The sequence below is a fragment of the Scyliorhinus torazame genome, chromosome 7 (assembly GCF_047496885.1).
Source record: "Scyliorhinus torazame isolate Kashiwa2021f chromosome 7, sScyTor2.1, whole genome shotgun sequence".
NCBI lineage: Eukaryota > Metazoa > Chordata > Chondrichthyes > Carcharhiniformes > Scyliorhinidae > Scyliorhinus > Scyliorhinus torazame.
Window position 1 is genome coordinate 32,847,641 of NC_092713.1, and position 18,951 is coordinate 32,866,591.

An 18,951-nucleotide genomic window follows, 5' to 3' on the forward strand; every position below is an offset into this window, starting at 1 on the left:
AGATGGGGCGTTGGCCATTGGGGGCGGGGCCAAGGGAGAAGCGCGGGCTTGGTTCCCGCGCTATGATAATCATGGCGGGAATAGAGAAGCAGGAAGGAGGGGGCGTTGCACGGTGCGAGCCGAGGTCACGGGGGGAAGCCGAGGTCGGCCAGAGTTTGCTGACTTCTGGGAGCAACATGGGGGGAGTAATTACGCTAGCGGGGGATCTAGCGGGGGGGGGGGGGGAATTACTGGGTTGCTGCTGCTGGGGAGAGGGGGGAGCTGATATGGGAGGGGATGGGCGGGGGGGCACCGCCTGGGGGAGATACAGCTGCGTGGGAACCGGGTGAGGAGCTGGAAAAAGGTGATGGCTAATCGACAAGGGTGGGGGGGGGGGGGCGGGGGGGGTAGGAAGCCCCCCAACCCGGCTGATCACGTGGAACGTGAGAGGGCTGAACGGGCCGATAAAGAGGGCACGGGTACTCGCACACCTTAAGAAACTTAAGGCAGATGTGGTTATGTTACAGGAAACGCACCTGAAACTGATAGACCAGGTTAGGCTACGCAAAGGATGGGTGGGGCAGGTGTTCCATTCGGGGCTAGATGCGAAAAACAGGGGGGTGGCTATATTAGTGGGGAAGCGGGTAATGTTCGAGGCAAAGACTATAGTGGCGGATAACGGGGGCAGATACGTGATGGTGAGTGGCAAACTACAGGGGGAGACGGTGGTTTTGGTAAACGTATATGCCCCGAACTGGGATGATGCCAATTTTATGAGGCGGATGCTAGGACGCATTCCGGACCTAGAGATGGGAAAGCTGATAATGGGGGGAGATTTTAATATGGTGTTGGAACCAGGGCTGGATAGGTCGAAGTCCAGGACTGGAAGGAGGCCGGCAGCAGCCAAGGTACTTAAAGATTTTATGGAGCAGATGGGAGGTGTAGACCCGTGGAGATTTAGCAGACCTAGGAGTAAGGAGTTCTCGTTTTTCTCCTATGTCCATAAAGTCTACGCGCGAATAGACTTTTTTGTGCTGGGAAGGGCGTTGATCCCGAAGGTGAGGGGAACGGAGTATACGGCTATAGCCATTTCGGATCACGCTCCACACTGGGTAGACTTGGAGATAGGGGAGGAAACAGGAGGGCGCCCACCCTGGAGAATGGACATGGGACTAATGGCAGATGAGGGGGTGTGTCTAAGGGTGAGGGGGTGCATTGAAAAGTACTTGGAACTCAATGATAATGGGGAGGTCCAGGTGGGAGTGGTCTGGGAGGCGTTGAAGGCGGTGGTTAGAGGGGAGCTGATATCAATAAGGGCACATAAAGGGAAGCAGGAGAGTAAGGAACGGGAGCGGTTGCTGCAAGAACTTTTGAGGGTGGACAGACAATATGCGGAAGTACCGGAGGAGGGACTGTACAGGGAAAGGCAAAGGCTACATGTAGAATTTGACTTGCTGACTACGGGCACTGCAGAGGCACAATGGAGGAAGGCACAGGGTGTACAGTACGAATATGGGGAGAAGGCGAGCAGGTTGCTGGCACACCAATTGAGGAAAAGGGGAGCAGCGAGGGAAATAGGGGGAGTGAGGGATGAGGAAGGAGAGATGGAGCGGAGAGAGTGAATGGAGTGTTCAAGACATTTTATAAAAAATTATATGAAGCTCAACCCCCGGATGGGAGGGAGAGAATGATGGGCTTCTTGGATCGGCTGGAATTTCCCAAGGTGGAAGAGCAGGAAAGGGTGGGACTGGGAGCACAGATCGAGGTAGAAGAAGTGGTGAAAGGAATTAGGAGCATGCAGGCGGGAAAGGCCCCAGGACCGGATGGATTCCCAGTCGAATTCGATAGAAAATATGTGGACTTGCTCGCCCCGGTATTGACAAGGACCTTTAATGAGGCAAAGGAAAGGGGACAACTGCCCCCGACTATGTCTGAAGCAACGATATCGCTTCTCTTAAAGAAGGAAAAGGACCCGCTACAATGCGGGTCCTATAGACCTATTTCCCTCCTAAATGTAGATGCCAAGATCCTGGCCAAGGTAATGGCAATGAGAATAGAGGAATGTGTCCCGGGGGTGGTCCACGAGGACCAAACTGGGTTTGTGAAGGGGAGACAGCTGAACACGAATATACGGAGGCTGTTAGGGGTAATGATGATGGCCCCACCAGAGGGGGAAACGGAGATAGTAGTGGCAATGGATGCCGAGAAAGCATTTGATAGAGTGGAGTGGGATTATTTGTGGGAGGTGTTGAGGAGATTTGGTTTTGGAGAGGGGTATGTTAGATGGGTGCAGCTGTTGTATAGGGCCCCAATGGCGAGCGTGGTCACGAATGGACGGGGATCTGCATATTTTCGGCTCCATAGAGGGACAAGGCAGGGATGCCCTCTGTCCCCATTATTGTTTGCACTGGCGATTGAGCCCCTGGCGATAGCATTGAGGGGTTCCAAGAAGTGGAGGGGAGTACTTAGAGGAGGAGAAGAACACCGGGTATCTTTGTATGCGGACGATTTGCTACTATACGTGGCAGACCCGGCGGAGGGGATGCCAGAAATAATGCAGATACTTGGGGAGTTTGGGGATTTTTCAGGGTATAAATTGAACATGGGGAAAAGTGAGTTGTTTGTGGTGCATCCAGGGGAGCAGAGTAGAGAAATAGAGCACCTACCGTTGAGGAAGGTAACAAGGGACTTTCGTTACCTGGGGATCCAGATAGCCAAGAATTGGGGCACATTGCATAGGTTAAATTTAACGCGGTTGGTGGAACAAATGGAGGAGGATTTCAAGAGATGGGATATGGTATCCCTGTCACTGGCAGGGAGGGTGCAGGCGGTTAAGATGGTGGTCCTCCCGAGATTCCTCTTTGTGTTTCAGTGCCTCCCGGTGGTGATCACGAAGGCTTTTTTAAAAAGGATTGAAAAGAGCACCATGGGTTTTGTGTGGGCCGGGAAGACCCCGAGAGTGAGGAAGGGATTCTTATAGCGTAGCAGGGATAGGGGGGAGCAGGCACTACCGAGCCTAAGTGAGTATTATTGGGCCGCTAATATTTCAATGGTGAGTAAGTGGATGTGAGAGGAGGAGGGAGCGGCGTGGAAGAGATTAGAGAGGGCGTCCTGTAGGGGGACTAGCCTACAGGCTATGGTGACAGCCCCATTGCCGTTCTCACCGAGGAACTACACCACAAGCCTGGTGGTGGTGGCTACACTGAAGATTTGGGGACAGTGGAGACGGCATAGGGGAAAGACTGGAGCCTTGGGGGGGTCCCCGATAAGAAACAATCATAGGTTTGCCCCGGGGGGAATGGATGGGGGATATGGAATGTGGCAAAGAGCAGGAATAACGCAACTGAAAGATCTGTTTGTGGATGGGAAGTTCGCGAGTCTGGGAGCGCTGACCGAGAAATATGGGTTGCCACAAGGGAATGCATTCAGGTATATGCAACTGAGGGCTTTTGCAAGGCAACAGGTGAGGGAATTCCCGCAGCTCCCGACACAAGAGGTGCAGGACAGAGTGATCTCAAAGACATGGGTGGGGGGATGGTAAGATGTCAGATATATATAGGGAAATGAGGGACGAAGGGGAGATTATGGTAGATGAACTAAAAGGGAAATGGGAAGAAGAGCTGGGGGAGGAGATCGAGGAGGGGCTGTGGCCAGATGCCCTAAGCAGGGTAAACTCGTCGTCCTCGTGTGCCAGGCTTAGCCTGATTCAGTTTAAGGTATTACACAGGGCGCATATGACTGGAGCACGGCTCAGTAAATTTTTTGGGGTGGAGGATAGGTGTGCGAGGTGCTCGAGAAGCCCAGCGAATCATACCCATATGTTTTGGTCATGCCCGGCACTACAGGGGTTTTGGATGGGGGTGACAAAGGTGCTTTCAAAAGTAGTGGGGGTCCGGGTCGAACCAAGCTGGGGGTTGGCTATATTTGGGGTTGCACAAGAGCCGGGAGTGCAGGAGGCGAGAGAGGCCGATGTCTTGGCCTTTGCGTCCCTAGTAGCCCGGCGCAGGATATTGCTAATGTGGAAAGAAGCCAAGCCCCCGGTAGTGGAGACCTGGATAAATGACATGGCGGGGTTTATAAAGCTAGAGCGGATTAAGTTCGTCCTAAGGGGGTCGGCTCAAGGGTTCACCAGGCGGTGGCAACCATTCGTCGAATACCTTGCAGAAAGATAGATGGAATGGAAAAAAGAAGGCAGCAGCAGCAGCCCAGGATCTGGGGGGGGGGGGGCGGGGAGAGGAGGAATCAGAAGGACTCTCAGGGTTGTTAATATATACTGTATAATATGTATAGGTCGTTGCTACAGATAATTATATATTGGACTGTTAAATTATATTTTTGGAGAGTGTTACTTGTGATAAGGCAGTTGCCAATTAGGGTTAGTTTTCATTTTTGTTATTTATTATTTATTCATTTTTTGTTTATAAAATAGGTCATTGCTATTTGTGTTGTTATAATATTGTGTAAAGGATGCACAATGTACTGTGTTGGTTGACCAAAAATTTTCAATAAAGTATTTATAAAAAAAAAAAAGAACCTATCTATCTCTGTCTTTAAGGCACTCAGTGATTTGGCCTCCACAGCCTTCTGCGGCAATGAGTTCCACAGATTCACCACCCTCTGGCTGAAAAAATTCCTCCTCATCTCTGTTTTAAAGGATCGTCCCTTTAGTCTGAGATTGTGTCCTCTGGTTCTAGTTTTTCCTACAAGTGGAAACATCCTCCCCACGTCCTCTCTATCCAGGCCTCGTAGTATCCTGTAAGTTTCAATAAGATCCCCCCTGAGTACAGACCCAGAGTCCTCAACCGTTCCTCATACGACAAGCTCTTCATTCCAGGGATCATTCTTGTGAACCCCCTCTGGACCCTTTCCAAGGCCAGCACATCCTTCCTTAGATACGGGGCCCAAAACTGCTCACAATACTCCAAATGGGGTTTGACCAGAGCCTTATACAGCCTCAGAAGTACATCCCTGGTCTTGTATTCTAGCCGCCTTGACATGAATGCTAACAATGTATTTGCCTTCTTAACAGCCGACTGAACCTGTACATTAACCTTAAGAGAATCGTGAACAAGGACTCCCAAGTCCCTTTGTACTTCTGATTTGCTAAGCAGTTTCCCATTTAGGAAATAGTCTATGCCTAAATTCCTCCTTCCAAAGTGCATAACCTCACACTTTTCCACATTGTATTTCATTTGCCACTTCATTGCCCACTCTCATAGCTTGTCCAAATCCTTCTGCAGCCCCCTTGCTTCCTCAATACTACCGGTTCCTCTACAGACCTTTGTATTATCTGCAAACTTAGCAACAGTGCCTTCAGTTCCATCTTCCAGATCATTAATGTATATTGTGAAAAGTTGTGGTCCCAGCACAGACCCCTGAGGCACACCACTAGTCACAGGCTGCCATCCTGAAAAAGACCCCATTCTCCCCACTCTCTGCCTTCTGCCAGGCAGCCAATCCTCTATTCATGCCAGGATCTTACCCTTAACACATGGGCTCTTAACTTATTCAACAATCTCCTATGCGGCACCTTGTCAAAGGCCTTCTGGAAATCTAAATAAATTACGTTTATTTGGTTCTCCTTTGTCTAACTTCCTTGTTAGCTCCTCAAAGAACTCTATCAGATTTGTCAGACACAACCGCCCTTTGACAAAGCCTTGCTGACTCAGTCCTATTTTACCATGCATTTCCAAGTACTTCGCAATCTCATCTTTGATAACAGACTCTAAAATCTTACCAATGACCGAAGTCAGGCTAACCGGCCTATAATTTCCTGTCTTCAGCCTCCCTCCCTTCTTAAACAGTGGTGTTAGATTAGCCACTAGCCACTTGGGACCCTTCCTGCCGCCAGTGATTCCTGGAGGAATCACCAATGCCGTCACAATTTCCTCAGCTATCTCTTTTAGGACCCTGGGGTGTAGTCCATCCGGTCCAGGTGACTTATCCACCTTCAGATCTTTCAGTTTCCCCAGAACCTTCTCCTTAGTAATGGTCACTGCACTCACCTCTACCCCCTGGTTCTCCTGGAGCTCTGGCATCCCACTGATGTCTTCCACCGTGAAGACTAATGCAAAGTAACTATTCAGTTTGTCTGCCATTTCTTTATTATTACTTCTCCAGCCACATTTTACAGTGGTCCAATGTCTATTTTTGTCTCTCTGTTACCTTTTATAAACTCTTCCTATCTTCTTATATATTACTAGCTAGCTTGTAATCTTCTCCCCCCTTATTGCTTTTTTAGTTGTCCTCTGCTCGCTTTTAAAGGCTTCCCAATTCTCTAGCTTCCCACTAATACTCGCCACTTTATATGCTTTTTCTTTAGCTTTTATGCTGTCCTTGACATCCTTTGTCAGCCATGGATGCCTTGTCCTCCCCTTAGCATGTTTCCTCCTCCATGGGATTAATTTCTGTTGTGCCTCCCTAATAACCCCCCAAAACCCCTGCCATTGCTTTCTACTGTCTTCCCTGCTAGGCCCCTTTTCCAATCAACTCTGGCCAGCTCCTGCCTCATGTCTTTGTAGTTACCTTTATTTAATTGTAATACCGTTACATCTGATTGCAGCTTCTCCCTCTCAAACTGTAGGGTAAATTCTCAAACTGCAGGATAAATTCTTTCATATTGTGGTCACTGCTCCCTAAGAATTCCTTCACCTTAAGTTCCCTAATCAAGTCTGCCTCATTACACATCACTAAATCTAGAATTGCCTGTTCCCGAGGCTCTGTCACAAGCTGATCCAAAAAACGTCTCTTAGACGTTCCACAAATTCCTTTTCTTGGGATCCACTACCAACCTGATTTTCCCAGTCCACCTGCATATTGAAGTCCCCCATGATTATTGTAATATTGCCTTTTTTACATGCCTTCTCTATCTCCTGATTTAATTTTTGCCCCACATCCTGACTACTGCTAGGGGGCCTATACATAACTCCCATCAAGGTCTTTTTACCTTTGCGATTCCTCAACTCTACCCACAGAAATTCTATGCCTTCTGATCCTATATCGTTCCTTGCTATCAATTTAACTTCATTCCTTACTGACAATGCAAAAAATTAGAGTCAGGCCTTTCATCTGTGAAATTAAGACGTTTTCCTTCATGGTACAATCTTGGATGTAAGTGCTTAAATTGGAATATGCAGTGTTGCTCCTTGAGCTTCGAGCCGAAGCAAAAGATGAGGGTGCAGTTCCTTAAGCATGTGGTGAATTATGTTAGTGATATATGCAGAAATAAAGTACAAAACTTAATACACAATCTATCTTGTAATTAGGCATATACCACAAGATAATTTATTTAAGAAACAGCTATTGGACATGTTAGTTTAATCACACGGTAATGATGCCACCCACTTCCTCTCACTACCCACCACTGTTTAATAATTTCAGGGTTTTAGTACCTACTACCGTATGTATAAATCTACTCCATCTGTTGGTTATTCTTTGCCTGGGTGAGAATATTCTCCATCAGTTGTAGTTCCTGTTGTTGAATTTGAATCTGCATCCCATGTTTTAAGACCGCAAGTTAATTTAAAGTAATAGTCTATTTCCTTAAATATTGTTACTTCTACAAATATTATTTTCGGAGGCCTCCTTTCCAGGCAGATAAGCCTAACTTTTTCCAGTAACAAATGCTGGAAATGCTCAGGAGATTTGGCAGGACCTGTGTAGAGAGAAACTGACTCAATGTTTCAGGTCTGTGATCTTTCACCAGAACTTTATTTCAGACTTCCACCAATTGTAATATTATGGTTTTGTCTAATTTTTCCAGTGTTTTCTCATGGTTATATGCTTTGACATTATCTTTGTTCTCTGGTACAACTCTGCTCCCTTACCCACCATTTCCATTCCTTTCCCTGCCAGCTTTCAGAGGCTGAAAAAGACTGCATCAAAAACAGAAAATACTGGACAATCTCAGCAGGTTTGACAGCATCTGTGGGGAGAGAAGGGAGCTAATGTTGAATCTGGATGACTTTTTGTCGAAGCGAGAAAGAACTGGAAATGGGGTCAGATTTATACTGTTGTGGGGGGTGTGGGGCTGGATAGGGGGTTAGCGATAAATGAAGATGGGCAAATATGATATGGACAGAAAGACAAGGGGACAGCGGCTGTTTTAGTGACTGGAAGCCAGTGGTGTACCACAGGGATCTGTGCTGGGTCCCCTATTGTTTGACATAGATGACTGTGGGGAGTAGGATCCTCTACCGACTGAGCTACGTGGGCTCCAAAATCAATGTCGGGAGTGGGATTCAAAACCAGGCTTCGAGACGAGACCACAAGCTGAATGCAGTGTCTTAGATCGCTCAGCCAACTAACTCACTTGTTAAAGTCATGGAGGAATACTGATTCATCATCTGAGGGGGTGTTGTACATAGTAATCAGCAGGAGGTTCCCATGTTTGACCTGATGCCGTGAGACTCCATGAGGTCTGGAGTCAATGTTGAGGACCCCCAGGGCAACTCCTTCCTGACTGTGTATACCACTGTGCCACTATCTCTGCTGGGATTATCCTGTCGGTGGGTCAGGGCACACCGAGGAATGGTGATGGTGGTGCCTGGGGTATTATCTATAAGGTATAATCCTGTGAGCATGGTTATGTCAGGCTGTTGCTTGTCTAGTCTGAGACCATCAGGTCATCAGACAAAGGCTATTTTAATTAACAGTGAACTTGAAGTTTGGGTTAAAATGCACCCACCTACAAGGAGAGTTAATCAGCAAAAGTAAGAATTTAGAGGAGAGAAAGAGCAATAAATCTGGTCAGACTAACTTAGGTATAGAATATTGCCTAGAAGGAGACACATTGCAAGAAAAGTTAAGAAAAATGCAACTAGAATCTATACACACGATTTATTGACCTCTCTTTAGTCCAGTATTCCCTATAATTCAAGTTGTTTATGTCAGCCATAGGAGCGGAAGTAAGGCCATTCGGCCTATCGAGTCCACTCCACCATTCAATCATGGCTGATTTCAACTCCATTTACCCGCTCTCTCTCCATAGCCCTTAATTCCTCGAGAAATCAAGAATTTATCAACTTCTGTCTTAATGACACAACGTCCCGGCCTCCACCGCCCTCTGTGGCAATGAATTCCACAGACCCACCACTCTCTGGCTGAAGAAATTTCTCCTCATCTGTTCTAAAGTGACTCCCTTTTATTCTAAGGCTGTGCCCCCGGGTCCTAGTCTCCCCTGCTAATGGAAACAACTTCCCTACGTCCACCCTATCTAAGCCATTCATTATCTTGTAAGTTTCTATTAGATCTCCCCTCAACCTCCTAAACTCCAATGAATAAAATCCCAGGATCCTCAGACGTTCATCGTATGTTAGGCCTACCATTCCTGGGATCATACGTGTGAATCTCCGCTGGACCCGCTCCAGTGCCAGTATGTCCTTCCTGAGGTGTGGGGCACAAAATTGCTCACAGTATTCTAAATGGGGCCTAACCAATGCTTTATAAAGCTTCAGAAGTACATCCCTGCTTTTATATTCCAAGCCTCTTGAGATAAATGACAACATTGCATTTGCTTTCTTAATTACGGACTCAACCTGCAAGTTTACCTTTAGAGAATCCTGGACTAGGACTCCCAAGTCCCTTTGCACTTCAGCATTATGAATTTTGTCACCGTTTAGAAAATAGTCCATGCCTCTATTCTTTTTTCCAAAGTGCAAGACCTCGCACTTGCCCACGTTGAATTTCATCAGCCATTTCTTGGACCACTCTCCTAAACTGTCTAAATCTTTCTGCAGCCTCCCCACCTCCTCCATACTACCTGCCCCTCCACCTATCTTTGTATCATCGGCAAACTTAGCTAGAATGCCCCCAGTCCCGTCATCTAGATCGTTAATATATAAAGAAAACAGCTGTGGCACCAACACTGAACCCTGCGGGACACCACTCGTCACCGGTTACCATTCCGAAAAAGAACCTTTTATCCCAACTCTCTGCCTTCTGCCTGACAGCCAATCGTCAATCCATGTTAGTACCTTGCCTCGAATACCATGGGCCCTTATTTTACTCAGCAGTCTCCCGTGAGGCACCTTATCAAAGGCCTTTTGGAAGTCAAGATAGATAACATCCATTGGCTCTCCTTGGTCTAACCTATTTGTTATCTCTTCAAAGAACTCTTAACAGGTTTGTCAGGCACGACCTCCCCTTACTAAATCCATGCTGACTTGTCCTAATCAGACCCTGCACTTCCAAGAATTTAGAAATCTCATCCTTAACAATGGATTCTAGAATCTTGCCAACAACCGAGGTTAGGCTAATTGGCCTATAATTTTCCATCTTTTTCCTTGTTCCCTTCTTGAACAGGGGGGTTACAACAGCGATTTTCCAATCCTCTGGGACTTTCCCTGACTCCAGTGACTTTTGAAAGATCATAACTAACGCCTCCACTATTTCTTCAGCTATCTCCTTTAGAACATGTTTGGTAAAGTTGGAAGACTCTCCAGTGGAATTTATTGGGACAAATTGATGAAGTTAATTTATTTGCAGTAGAATTTAAGGATTGCTACAATGTTCCTTATGATGCTAGTACCTTGTGTCAGCCTCTGGATTCCATAGAAAATGCAAGCTAAGTACCAGAACCGAAATGATTAATCTGAGATGAGGATGTCAAAGAAAACATTCACCATTGATGACTGCATTGAAGTGCTGCTTTCCTTCTGTAAAAATCAAGAGATAGAGGTAACAAAAGGTTACCAAGGTTTAATGTGGAAACATTTTTAATAAACTTATTTATTTTTTGAAAAACAAGTTTAGGTGGTTAATTCCCCCAAATCTCACCCCATCCCTGTCCAAATGAAGTTTTCTCCAAATTCGTCGATTGCAATTATCACGTGACCAGCTACTCATGTCCATACTCTGTAAACTTTAACTCGTCCATAATGCTAACTCATCCATAATGCTGCTGTTTACCAGAGCACCTGGAGGAAACCCACGCAGCCACGGGTTCCAATTCCATCTACAAGTCTGCTGATGATACGACCATAGTAGGCCTGATCTCGAATAACGATAAGTCAGAATACAGGAGGAAGATAGAGAACCTAGTGGAGTGGTGCAGCGACAACAATCTCTCCCTCAATGCCAGCAAAACTAAAGAGCTGGTCATTGACTTCAGGAAGCAAAGTGCTGTACACACCCCTATCAGCATCAACGGGGCCGAGGTGGAGATGGTTAGCAGTTTCAAATTCCTAGGGGTACACCAAAAATCTGTCCTGGTCCACCCACGTCGACGGTACCACTAAGAAAGCACAACAGCACCTATACTTCCTTAGGAAACTAAGGAAATTCGGCATGTCCACATTAACTCTTACCAACTTTCACAGATGCACCATAGAAAGCATCCTATCTGGCTGCATCACAGCCTGGTATGGCAACTGCTCGGCTCAGACCGCAAGAAACTTCAGAGAGTCGTGAATACAGCCCAGTCCATCACACGAACCTGCCACCCATCCATTGACTCCATCTACACTTCCCGCTGCCTGGGGAAAGCGGGCAGCATAATCAAAGACGCGACCCACCCGGCTTACTCACTCTTCCAGCTTCTTCCATCGGGCAGGAGATACAGCTGTTACCAGACTCCTAAATGACCCTCTTATGGACTGACCTCATTAACACTACACCCCTGTATGCTTCATCCGATGCCGGTGTTTATGTGGTTACATTGTGTACCTTGTGTTGCCCTAATATGTATTTTCTTTTATTTCTATTTCTTTTCATGTACTTAATGATCTGTTGAGCTGCTCGCAGAAAAATACTTTTCACTGTACACGTGACAATAAACAAATCCAATCCAAAGTGCCCCAAAGGTTAACTCTTTCTATTTATACTCTTTATTTGGTCGGCTCCTTCTGATCCTAACCCACAACTTGCATTTATATAGCATTTTCCACATCCACGGGACCTCCCAAAGTGCTTTACAAACAATTACTTAATTTTGAGATGGGCGGCACAGTGATGCAGTGTTTAGCACTGCTGCCTACTGTGCTGAGGACTCAATTCGATCCCGGCCCCGGGTCACTGTCTGTATGGAGTTTGCACATTCTCCCCGTGTCTGCGTGGGTTTCACCCTCACAACCCAAAGATGGATTGGCCACACTAAATTGCCCCTTATTTGGAAAAAAAAATAATTCGGTACTCTAAATTTAAAGAAAAAGAAAATAAACGTTTGAGATATAAGGTTGCAAAGTAAGAAACACAGTAACCAATTTGCATGTAATAAGGTCTTGTAAAAAGGAAAGACTGCTGATGCTGGAAATCTGAAATAAAAACAGAAAGCACTGGAAAAAAAACGCTGCAGGACTGGCATCATATGTGGAAAGAGAAATAAACATCTAATCCAAAAGAAACCATAGAATCCCTACAGTGCAGTGGGACGCCATTCAGCCCGTCAAGTCAGCACTGACCCTCCTAAGGAGCACCGTACCTAGGCCCACACCCCTACCCTATCCCTGTAATCCCACCTAACCATTTGGACACTAAGGGGCAATTTAGCATGGCCAAACCACTTAACCTGAACATCTTTGGACTGTGGGAGGAAACCGGATCACCCGGAGGAAACCCACGCAGACATGGAGAGAACATGCAAACTCCACACAGATACTCAAGGTCGGAATTGAACCCGGGTCCCTGGTACTGTGATGCAGCAGTGCTACCCAGTATGCTGTGCCAGTATGACTGCTTCACAACTGAAATTTCAGATTCTCATGAAAAGATTATTTTAAAAGTGAAGTTGGTTGACTAATGAACTCTCACATTCTTCGGGGGGCACGGTGGCGCAGTGGTTAGCACTGCATGCCTATGGTGCTGAGGACCTGGGTTCGATCCCGGCCCCGGGTCACTGTGTGGACTTTGCACAGTTTCTCCGTGTCTGCGTGGGTTTCACCCCCACAACCCAAAGATGGGCAGGCTAGGTGGATTGGCCACGCTAAATTGCCCCTTAATTGGAAAAAATAATTGGGTACTCTAAATTTTTTAAAAACTCACGTTCTTCTTGGATTTTTTAATGTGTTTTTAATGTTCAAGAGAGGGCTGGTGGAGTCTCCATTAAATCACACCTTTAACAGTGCAGCACCCCCTCAGTAACTGCATGGAGGTATCAGCGAGGTTACATGCTAAATTGGGACTTAAACCCTCACCCTTCTGACTTCTCCAGCCCAAGAACCCTGTGGAGGAACTCTGTGTTCCTATAATTTTATTTTCTAGTCCAGCTTCAACATCTTCATTCCCTGAGTTCTGAAATCCACCCAAAATATCTTTTTAGTATTTCTCCTTTTAAGGTCTTCTTATCTCTTTGACCTGTCACCATACCTCTTTGTGTAGTAGCTTGGTGCCAAATATAGTGATAATTTTGGAGATGGTAATATTGTGGGTTATGATAACAAGAGCAGTAACCAGTTGGCCATGATTTGAAATTCTAAATAGTCAAGATAAAATTGAATTCTATAACTATGGTCATTTGTGAGGTAACAATGGGGGAAATAAAATATGGGAGAGCTGGTAGATTTGTCATTAAAAATCCACCTTTTGTGAGGGCCACAAAGAATCCAGCACGTGTTTGTAGAGTCAAGTAGAAAGTAACTTTATTTACAACAATATGTACACTAGGAATAGTTTACTACTGGTTCACCTTCCAGCCAATACCACACTGGCCAACTCTATTTATACAGCTGCACAGCTAACGATTTTCTCTCTCTCTCTCTCCACCCCCCCCCCCCCCCCCCTCCCTCCCCCCCCAATGGGGGAGCTCATACTCGCTCAAATACAACATTGGGTAACCAATTGTCCCGAGCCAATATGTGCCAACCTTACCATCTTTGTCTCCTTGTAGTGATGGAGCAAGCCATTTCATTATTCCAAAGTTGTGCACTGCATCCTTCTCAGGGTAACTTGGGATGTAATTCCCAAGCCCACAGAATGTTTACTTTTTAAAGTCAACTTAATCTTGTTGGTAGAACACAGCACTTTGTAAATATGTTTAACACAGCTGCATTTTAGTCAGTGAAATATTTCAATGGTTATATATGTAGCTGAAGCTTCAATTGAAAATGCTGAAAGTACATAATCACAAATGTCTTTCCTGTTAGACGGAAATATTTTTCATAGGTGGCACTTGTGCTGGGAGCAATTTGAGGTAAAGAAATTGCTCAAGGACCCTATTTAATAAAATATTTTAGTAAATTGGGGCTTTAGTATTATTGTTATGTCATGCAAGGTGCCAATAGGAATCTATCATTTGACCAGTTACATGAGCATAAATTAAAATGTACAGAACTACAACATGCGTTTAAACCTGGGAACGTAAGTTCTAGAAGTATTTAGTGTTATAATGTATTGATTTGTCATTACATTGGGGCTGGTTTAGTACAGTGGGCTAAACAGCTGGCTTGTAAAGCAGAACAAGGCCAGCAGCACGGGTTCAATTCCCGTACCAACCTCCCCGAACAGGCGCTGGAATGTGGCGACTAGGGGCTTTTCACAGTAACTTCATTTGAAGCCTACTTGTGACAATAAGCAATTTTCATTTCATTTCACATTGCAGTTTGAGGGATCTTACTGTGCATAAACTGGCTGCTGCATTCGTTGACTGTGAAATGCTTTTGAATGTCCTGCTGTGAAAGGTGCTATATAAATGGAAGCTATTTGTAAAAACATTATTGCTTTTGTTTTGAGTTGATGATGGTCCTGCCATTTGATCCTTTGAAAAATTGCAAAATGAATTTTAGGTTAATTAGGAGGTAATAGATACCCTATCCAGATATTGTTCTGATTTAATTGTTAACGTCCTCATCATATTACAAATTCAGTTGTAAAATATAATTTTCTAAGTAGTTTGAACGCTTGCTTTTGTAGTGTGGTAACATCTTCATGACAAACATTGATGCTTTGTTACCAAAAGGCCAAGTGGATGGATAATTTGCTAACTTTGAGGAAGAGGCTAATGAAGACTGAAAGAAGTTTACAAAGCCCAAGGACAGACTTTAGCAGGTCAGAATTTGGATAGCAACTATTTGTCTCTGCAATTATCATAGAATCAGATAGTTCTAGCACAACAAAAGTTCCGAAAGACGTGCTGTTAGATAAATTGGCCATTCTGAATTCTCCCTCAGTGTACCCGAACAGGCGCCACAACGTGGCGACTAGGGGATTTTCACAGTAACTTCATTGCAATGTTAATGTAAGTCTACTTGTGGCATTAAAGATAATTATGATTATTAAAGCAGGAATTCTCAAAGTGAACCTTCTAGTGCATTCATATAAGTAGGAATTGGACAGTGTAACTCTCAACTCCAAGACATAGATGGTAATTAGTGAAGTGACTGACCCTACTGAACTCTAGGAAACATTTCTAACGTTTTTCTATGTTAAATTCCATTTCATAACTATTGGTCCATGTACACAATTCAATCCAATTTATTAAAATCCATTTGAATGCCTTCAGTCATACTTACAGTGGGCACCTGAACTTGCTGTCATCAGATTGTGCAAAATTAAAAGTACTTTTCTTCATGAAACAGAAGTATGTGACTTTCTGCGCCCTGCTTATTGTGCTCCTTGGGAGATTTGAGATGGTTGACCAGACCATCCTCTACCACCGATGAACTGCAACCATGAGGAAGCAATACGAAAGCCTCAACTTTGCCATCTCCTATACGATATCTTCTCCTGTGGTCACATAGTTATCTCTGGTATGCCCATGTTTGCCTTCCTGGTCTCTTCATCTATGTATTTCTCTAAGGGAGAATTGTTAAGATCCCGGACGAGACCCCAACATTTGTTAAGATACCAGACAATAACCCCAAACACTTTTGTTAAATTTACTGTGAGGAAAGGAATCTTCACCCTGGAGTGATTCCAATAGGTATCTTGTATATTAGAACAAATTTTCGGACTAACACAGGATTAAACATGTTAACATCACAGAAAATAGCTTTTCAATTAACAGTTCAACAATTTATTAAAATAAAAGGAAAACCTATTTTACTGTGAAACCTTATCTATCTCAAATTAAGCAAATCCCATCACAAGTCAAAAACCACTTATAAATAAAGTTAGCGAGCACAGGGCTACTTGTACCCTTGTATAGAGATTTCTTGGAAAGACTGAAGAGAGATCTTTTCAGGAAACAGTCTGCAAATCCTTCTGTCTGTGTCAAACCTGACAGCCTTTGGCAAAAACTGCTGCTCAGCTTCAAGCTCCTAGCAAATTAAAAACTAAACCACCTGCTACAGACCTGGTTCCTCTGATTAATTATATCATCTTTATCCCACTCTGATCCCCTGCCCTGCTTACCTAAGTCCAAACACAATGGGCTTGATTCTCCGCTATCGGGATTCTCCATTGCACCGGCACCCCGGGGATTTCCTGACGGCGTGGGCCTGCCCACAATGTGAAACCCCATTGGCTGTTGGCGGCACGGAGAGTCCTGAGGCCGCGTGCACCAGAAATCTGATGCGGCGAGATGGAGAATCCCACCCAATGTCTCAAATTGTCTACTCTGTGGGGAATCTCCAGCAATCATCAAAATTCCATTAGGCCTGTCTTTGTAATGGGCCTAATGTTAGAAAGGCCTGTTACAAAGACCTTGGACAAAACTAATCTGGCCAATTACCATCCCTACTCGATCATCAGCAAAGTGATGTAGTGTGACAGGCGCTGCTGAATTTTGAATGTACAGTTGCAGAAAGTAGGGACTGTAAACCATTCTGGAACTACATGAAGCCCAAACAGAAAGTTAAAAACTTTACTGGCCCACTATTTAATCCAGTAACTGGGAGAGTCACTTATAATCCCCAACATTGTGCTCAGATATTTAGTAATTTTTATTCAACAGTCGGCACTGTTGAAGATTTAGAGCAAGTCTCGGTTGCCTCTATGTACAGCTAACTGATTGGAGACCATAAACCTCACTCCGAATGGTCTTCAACGAAGGCTATCCAGATGCAAAGATTTTGCCTCTTCTGGACTATATAAGATAGCTTTATTATGTCCTGAAAAGAGAGGTTTTAAAAATTGCATCTGCTTTGTGTGCTCTTTAAACATTGTTTGGAAGGTGGAGAAATACTAAAGAATGGAAAACTGCTCTTGTACCTATTTTTTATAAAAGGGGGCAGAAAGGACGCTGAGAATTATCGGCCGGTCTGTTTGACTTGCCACATTGCAAAGCTTTTAAAAAAAAAAATTAAAAAAATTTCATTCTCCTCTTTTTTCACATTTTCTCCCAAATTTACAGCCACCAACAATAAGCAGTAACAAATACAATGTCAATCCCCATATCAACAACAACAATCCCATCCTCCCACCAAACCTCCAAACAGCAGCCCGCATGTTAACATAAACAAATAACACAAAGAAATCCCCCATAATGTTCGATGTAACCCAATTCTTGAAAGTGCATAATGAATAACGGCTATGAATTGTAGAACCCCTCCATCCTCCCCCTCAGTTCAAACTTAACCTTCTCAAGAGTTAAGAATTCCAGCAGGTCCCCCCAATCACGCTAGGGCACAGGGTGGAGAGGTTGCTCTCCAACCCATCAGGATCCACCTTTGGGCGATCAACGAGGTGAACGCTACAACATCTGCCTCCGCATCCGTTTCCAACCCCGACTGGTCCGACACCCTGAATATGGCCTCATGAGGGCCCGGGTCCAGTTTCACGTGCACCACTTTAGAGATTACCCTAAAAACCTCCCAGTAATCCTCCAGCTTTGGACAGGACCAAAAGATATGAACGTGGTTTGCGTGAATTGTGGAGATAATTAATCAATATTTTGCCTCCATTTACACTGTAAGACACTGGTACCATCCCTATAGGAACGGGTAATTCTGAGATAATAATGGGCAGCACGTGGCACAGTGGATAGCACTGCTGCCTCATGGCGCCGAGGACCCGGGTTCGATCCCAGCCCGGGTCACTGTCCGTGTGGAATTTGCACATTCTCCCCGTGTCTGTGTGGGTCTCACCCCTACAACCCAAAGATGTGCAGGATAGGTGGATTGGCCAAGCTAAATTGCCCCTTAATTGGAAAAAAATAATTGGGCACTCTAAATTTTTTTTTTTTAAATGTTAAAAAAAAAATCAGAGGTATTAGAAAGGGTGGAACTTAGAACAATCAGCATCAATAGGGAAACAATACTGAACAAACTATTGGGATTGAAGGCAGACAAATGTTAAAGGGAGTGGCAGCGGAGATGGTGGGTTCATTGGTTATAATATTCCAAAATTCCCTGGACATGGGAAAGGATCTAGTGGATTGGAAAAATGCTAATGTAACATCCTTATTCAAAAAGGTAGGGCAGCATGGTGGCGCAGTGATTAGCACTGCTGCCTCACGGCGAGAGGATCCAGGTTCGATCCTGGCCCTGGATCACTATCTGTGTCGAGTTTGCATATTCCTCCTGTGTCTGTGTGGGTCTCACCCCCACAACCCAAACAGATGTGCAGGGTAGGTGAATTGGCCATGCTAAATTGTCCCTTAATTAGAAAAAAATAATTGGATACTTTAAATGTATAAAACAATTATAGAATCTTATTCAAAAATGCAGAATGTAGGAAATTACAGACCAGTTAGTTTAACATCTGTTGTTGGGAAATTATTAGAATCCATTGTTAAGGAAGTTATATCAGGACATTTGAAAAGTCAAAACGCAATCCATCAAGAGTCAGCATAATTTTATGAAGGGTAAATCATGTTTGATTAATTTGCTGGAGTTCTTTGAAGATATAACAACTTAAGTGAATAATGGGGATCCTGGAGATGCAGTATATCTGGACTTCCAGAAGACATTTGATAAGGTGCCACACAGAAGGTTAATATCTCAGGTTAGATCACATGAAATTAGGGTTAATTTACCAGCTTGGATAGAAGACTGGCTAACCGACAGAAGACAGAGAGTCGGGGTAAATGGGTCTTTTCCTGGATGGCAAGATGTAACTAATGGGGTGCCACAGGGATCGGTCCCTGGGGTCCCCAACCAT

The 18,951-nt window shown here is 44.7% G+C and overlaps 1 protein-coding gene across 6 annotated transcripts in view; it reads left to right on the top strand.

The window, feature by feature from the left end:
* ccdc18 (coiled-coil domain containing 18) overlaps nucleotides 1–18,951 on the top strand; it is a 239,684-nt gene that overhangs the window by 4,206 nt on the left and 216,527 nt on the right. For 4 of the 6 annotated variants that reach the window (XM_072510507.1, XM_072510510.1, XM_072510509.1 and 1 more), the window contains exon 2: nucleotides 14,824–14,958. The exons of 1 other annotated variant lie outside the window; for it this stretch is intronic. In XM_072510507.1, coding sequence (XP_072366608.1) covers nucleotides 14,852–14,958 — 107 coding nt within the window. In that variant the 5' untranslated portion in view covers nucleotides 14,824–14,851. The remainder of the gene's footprint in view (nucleotides 1–14,823; nucleotides 14,959–18,951) is intronic. One more of the 6 variants, XM_072510508.1, reaches the window with a different exon arrangement.